The following is a 5,681-nucleotide window of genomic DNA, read 5'->3' on the forward strand; positions in this document are numbered from 1 at the left end:
AAACAGGCTTAACAGAAATACCATTGCATGGGAATGTTTGAACCCAATAGTGATATGTAATGGGGTGCTGCTGCCCAAAATCAATGAGACACTGTTAGTGATTCTGTACCAGACGAGAATCACAGCGAGTTAACACTGCACACTATGTGCCTTACATACATCTCTTTGATCTTCACTTCATATCACAATCCAACTGAAATATAATTAAAATAAGACCAGGTCAAATCCTAGTGTATGGCTGGACCTAACACACTTCATCTAGCTGACCAATGGTGTAACGTCATAACTCGACATACCGATGGTGTAACTTGATCACTCACTCAGTCACAGACATGCCCGTTTGTAGGGCTGGCCCCACTGTTGCGGTCCAGCAAAAAATGTTAAATTTGGACTAAACAATTTTTCAACCAAAAGGTACTAGAGTTTTCATCTTTTTTGTCTTATTTGTGAACATTTCACTCCCAATAAATATTAAAATACTGTATCAAGTTTGTGAACAAAAAAAAGATCATTCTATAACCTGAAGTAAAGGTGTTAAATGCCACAAGACACTCCTGACATGTCCAGCAAGTTTGTGTGGAATGTTCCAGAATACAGCTGTGATAAGTTCAGTGTGTAGCTGAAGGGTGAACCAGTGCATTTTGTAAGTACAAAGCACCACGGTTTATTAATAAATGTGAATGCAGAGTCTCTCAAAGCGCTTTTCCTTTCTGAAACTATGCAGTCCCCACCCTACTGCAGACCTGGATGAGCTATTAGTAGATTTCCCTTTAACGGGTGTAAGATCACAAATATGTGACTAGAATGTTCATCACTGAACAGCCTAGTGATGATGTAATGATCACCTCTGGCAGTTGAAAGCAACTGAGTTTTTATTTATTTATTTATTTTACAAAGGTAGTGAGAACAGGAGGACCTGACTATTTAGAATTGTATAAACAAGACAAATGACTGCAATTTTCTCAGTGTTTTCCCAGCTCAGCCTGTTGTGATTTCTTAGGACATAGCAGTGGTGACGGCTATTCGACCTTCTGTCCAAACTCTTAAGGGTTTATTTGCACACAGACTCAAGGCATCTCAGTGTGGTTTTACTTCCTTGCACCCAGCTTGTCAGGCAATGTGTCAGATGAGGTACTTCCTTTTTGTTCAGGCGTTTCCTGTAAAGTATACCTTGTACAAAGGTTAGACATCAGTAAAAAGGTCTACATAGAACATAAGCCATGGCAATGGTACTGTGGTGGACCCTGTTGTGGATATCAGGATGCTGTCACAGACTTTCAGCTAAGGGTGAGTCCCTCTTTCTGCCTTAATTATACATTTCTTTATTTATAAATCTCAAAAATGTAAACTAATGTATGATGATCAATATCATAATTGACAATTTTTTTCATTGATTTTACTAAAGAAAACAACTATATTTCAATCACACGGGAAGACATGGGAAAGAAAAAAATAATGTTTAAAAAAAACGAATCAGTTTGTTTGAAAAACAATCTTACTTATAAGGGAAGGATGGGGTGACACAGATTTGTACCATTACAATAAAAGATCCACAAGCACCGTAATGTTTGAAAAAACAATTTAAAAAACATTAAAAAATTTTTTTTTTGCTCTGTTGGCTCTTGGTGATTTATAAGCTCACCAGGGCTTTCTTTCTTCTTAACGATGTTCCAAACAGTTGGTTGTGGTTAGCATAAGGTGTTTTTCTTTGTATTTCTCAGCCTCATAATGGCTTCCTTGACTTTCACTGGCACAACTATTGCCCTCATTTTGTAACAGACTCCAGAGGCAATCAAAGGCAAGAACCAAGACAAGATACTGAAAGCTGTATTATACCTGCACTAGAGAAGCAACTGAACACTCCTGACTAATCAGAAACTCTTGTGAAGCTTAATTCTGTTTATAAAAAAATGTTGTAAATTCTACATGCTGAAACCAAAATGTATGAATGTGAGTTAATTGTTTTATTACAAAATTGTGGAGTATGGAACCAAATAAAAATATTTAAAAATTCATGGTGCTCACCGTGCAATTTTATGCACCAATGCCAAGCAGGTACTCAGATGCTTTAAATGTGAAATTCTAATTTCAAATAATTAATGATAATGTTATTAAAATATTATTAAATCAGAATATATTCAGGGCTATATGAAAATTCATGAAGTTAAATGGACTGCATTTATATAGCGCTTTACAATTGATGCCTCTCATTCGCCAGAGCAGTTAGGGGTTAGGTGTCTTGCTCAAGGACACTTCAACACGCCCAGGGCAGGGTTTGAACCGGCAACCCTCCGACTGCCAGACAATCGGTCTTACCTCCTGAACTATGTCGCCCCATAAGTTGTTTTATAAAGTTACTTTATAGTCAAAAGACTTCCAGTTACTCCATACCCTAACTAACCACAATCGTGCGTGAAACATTTGAATGGAAAATTATATAATACAAAACATTAACAGAAGCTAAAGGTGTTAATTTATGATTACGAGCACAGCAAACAGTTCTAATTTCAAGCTATTTATGTTTTGCCAGCTTTCCACTACAGTAAGTAACACCACGAAAGAGAATAACTTGGTATTATGCCACAACCACATTGAGGACAAAAAAAAAAAAAAAGTAATGATGCAGATCTTGCGTCTAAAACCATGACTATAACCAGTACAAGCAATACTTTCCCATCCCAGTGTAACATATAGCAAAAATATTAATCAGAGCTGCAAGGATTACATTTTTATCTCCATTTATAAATCTAAGTTTAACTTTAATGAACTAACTGTAATTCCCCTCCATCCTGAAAAGCAATATTATGTCTTGTGCTCAGTAGTATTTCTGTATTTGGTATATTTTTCTCTTTCTGCAGTGTTGGTACAGTACAAATACTGCCTTTCTGGCGAGATACAGGGGGTCTCTCTACAAGCCCCTACTGAGACCAACGGGACAGAATTCATCTGGGAGTGGACGTCACATGATGGAAGCTACACAAACACTCAGATAATAACTATACAGTCCGATGGAAATTATTGGTGGGAATTTAAGAAGGTGTCTATTACAAAACAAGGGAAGTATGACATTTATCTGGAACCGGAGTTAGAAGATGGAGGAATTTTTACTTTTATTCAAACTAAACCTGAGAAAGTAAGCTTGGCCCAGGTTGAAGTGTTTGCTGTAAAAGGTAAATTCACTCTTATATGTTGTTTGTCAAATTCCCAACACAGACTTGGAGGACTGTATTTTGGTTTAAATTGAATTACTGGTTTTGAGATGTTGCCCTCTCAATGATTTGATGAAAAGGTTGACAGTATTCTCAAAATCAATTGCTCTTTGCTCCTGCAGTGGAACCATCGCGCTGGTCCAAAGTAAAAGAAGGTTCTGATGCGACCATGAGCTGTGAAGTATCGCACCTTCCAGATTCAGCTACACTGGACTGGGAAAGGGACAGAGAACCTACTGCTAACACAACGCTGATCTACAACAACACTGCCCACATCATCATCCACAGTGCTGACCAATACAGTGAGGGAACGTATAACTGCACACTCAGATGGAACGGAGCACTTATTTTCAGCATTCCTAAACCACTTAAAGTCTCCAAGGGTATGTTACTATGGATACGGTTTTCACTGGAGTTATAACCTTTCTTCATAAGCGAACCAGTAAAGCATCTCATTCATTAAATTAAAGATAAATCCGAATAATGCATTCCTAACCATTTTAAGACTCCAATATGATAGATGTGTAATTACATATTAAGTTGGAAATCCTGGGCCTCCATATTTGAAAAGGCTCAGCAGAAGTACTATTCACAGTTTAACACTGTATAACAATTAGGGCTGTCAAAGGTTTTACACATTTTACAAACAAAATTTTTTGTGTATCAGACTACCAAAGTTCAGGGGCTGAAGGTAAATTATCCTGGCCCTGGATAAACAAGGTTTACAAAAAATAATCCGACTGAGATTATTATATTTTTCTGTTGACCTTCAGTGGTTTGTAATGTGAACAGATACAGAGTAAGTAGGCAGGTAGTTATGTTGTCAGTTTGCAAACTATTTTAGTCTGTAGAAATGGAACAGATACATACATGTATACTCCAGTATATACCTGGACTACCAAAAATTTGAGTTGCCAATTTGGTTGCTTGGCAACCTAATGGAAATAAAATAAAATTTGGTTCAACAGCCCTGTGTGATTACCTGTGTTTGTAATCATGCACCAGGGCAGACATTTGTAAGGTTGCCTAGCTACTGAAGGGTTGCTGGGTGGCTCATTCAGCTACAGCACCACTCTGTGGTACATGGACGACCCCCAAGGTCACGGATCGAATCTGGACCGTGCCAGTGCAGAAGGTTCAGTCAGTTAGGGGTCTGTGTTTCATGACTCTCTAGCGCCCCCCACTGTTGGGGCGAGTGTTTGTGGACTGTTTGCCAAAGCCGCATATTAGACGTGTTCCTTCGACTAAACTACATGTGAGCTGTAGGCTGGGGAGTGAAAACAAGCAGGCTGGAGACACCACGAGTGAGGGATTGAGCGGCTGTATAGTAATGGGGGATTCAGAATTAGGGTGGGAATTGGATATGCTCAGCCCCATGTTTGGTGCCAAATTGGACAAAAAAAAGAAAAAAATACTAGCTACTGTAAAGTCACAACACTTGTATAAAACAATTGATCTATTGAATATTGTAACATTTTAATGCTAAAATTCCTTCAAACAGTGCATGCATGTTTCCATTTGAAAACACTGGTAGTGTACAAAAAAACAGAAACAATGGAGTAAATAAGCGACAAAATGTAAATGTAAAGTAGAGGCTACCATACTGTAGGAATGACTCACCCATTAAATACATATGACAGTTACTGTTGATGTACAGTACTGTGGTTATAAAAATAAATTTAAAAGCTATGAAATATACTTCATATATATAGGTCATGCATGTTTTTATTCTTATCTTTTAAAATGTGCCCACAGAAAAATGTATGATCTCACACCTTAAAGGGTTATTTCAGAAAGTAATATACCAGCACGGTATGTTTAGAAACAGACCTGCCAGGCTGCCTATAATAGATTTCATGGTGGGAGGTGGGGTATTTATTGTAGGCTATTCTGTAATGAGGCCTGAGTTTCACTCTTCCACCAACTCTCTGTGAGTTAATTTACTTTCACATTTATTTTACAATTTTTTGCTCACTGTCTATAGCAGTAGCATATGTGCTGACTGTACAGACAGACATTCTTACCGCAGCTTTATTCCTCAGGCACAGGTGGCACAAACATTCTGTACAGAGGGAGTTTGAACGGCAGTGAGGTGGTGCTGATCTGCCATTCTCTGATCTCATACGGAAAAGCTTATTGGCAGTGGGAGCCATCGTCTATGACAAATACAATCCTTGTGGCCTCAGCTGATAACAACGAGAATACTTCGATTTCCATGAAGATAGATAAAGAGAGATTCTCATCTGAGGGCTTTGATGGATATAATTTCCCTCTGAGAATCTTACCGGTGAAGTTCAGAGACAGTGGAACGTACTTCTGTCACTGTGAACGCTACATGATGGCCACAGTAACTCTGGTAACTGTTCAGGGTAAGTTTGCACTTCAGGCATCATGTTTACTTGTTTATACAATTTACATGACTCAATAAATGACAGAATACTTAAACATGATGCTTATTAATGTAGCTTTTTT

The 5,681-nt window shown here is 38.0% G+C and overlaps 1 protein-coding gene across 8 annotated transcripts in view; it reads left to right on the top strand.

The window, feature by feature from the left end:
* Positions 1–5,681, top strand: part of LOC135251784 (uncharacterized) — a 128,249-nt gene that overhangs the window by 50,209 nt on the left and 72,359 nt on the right. For 5 of the 8 annotated variants that reach the window (XM_064329556.1, XM_064329561.1, XM_064329557.1 and 2 more), the window contains exon 8: positions 3,332–3,592. The exons of 1 other annotated variant lie outside the window; for it this stretch is intronic. In XM_064329556.1, the coding sequence (XP_064185626.1) occupies positions 3,332–3,592 (261 nt within the window). Of the gene's footprint in view, positions 1–3,331; positions 3,593–5,251; positions 5,579–5,681 lie in introns of all 8 variants that reach the window. 2 more of the 8 variants (XM_064329558.1, XM_064329562.1) reach the window with 1 other exon arrangement.

The sequence above is a fragment of the Anguilla rostrata genome, chromosome 3, assembly GCF_018555375.3.
Source record: "Anguilla rostrata isolate EN2019 chromosome 3, ASM1855537v3, whole genome shotgun sequence".
Classification (NCBI taxonomy): domain Eukaryota; kingdom Metazoa; phylum Chordata; class Actinopteri; order Anguilliformes; family Anguillidae; genus Anguilla; species Anguilla rostrata.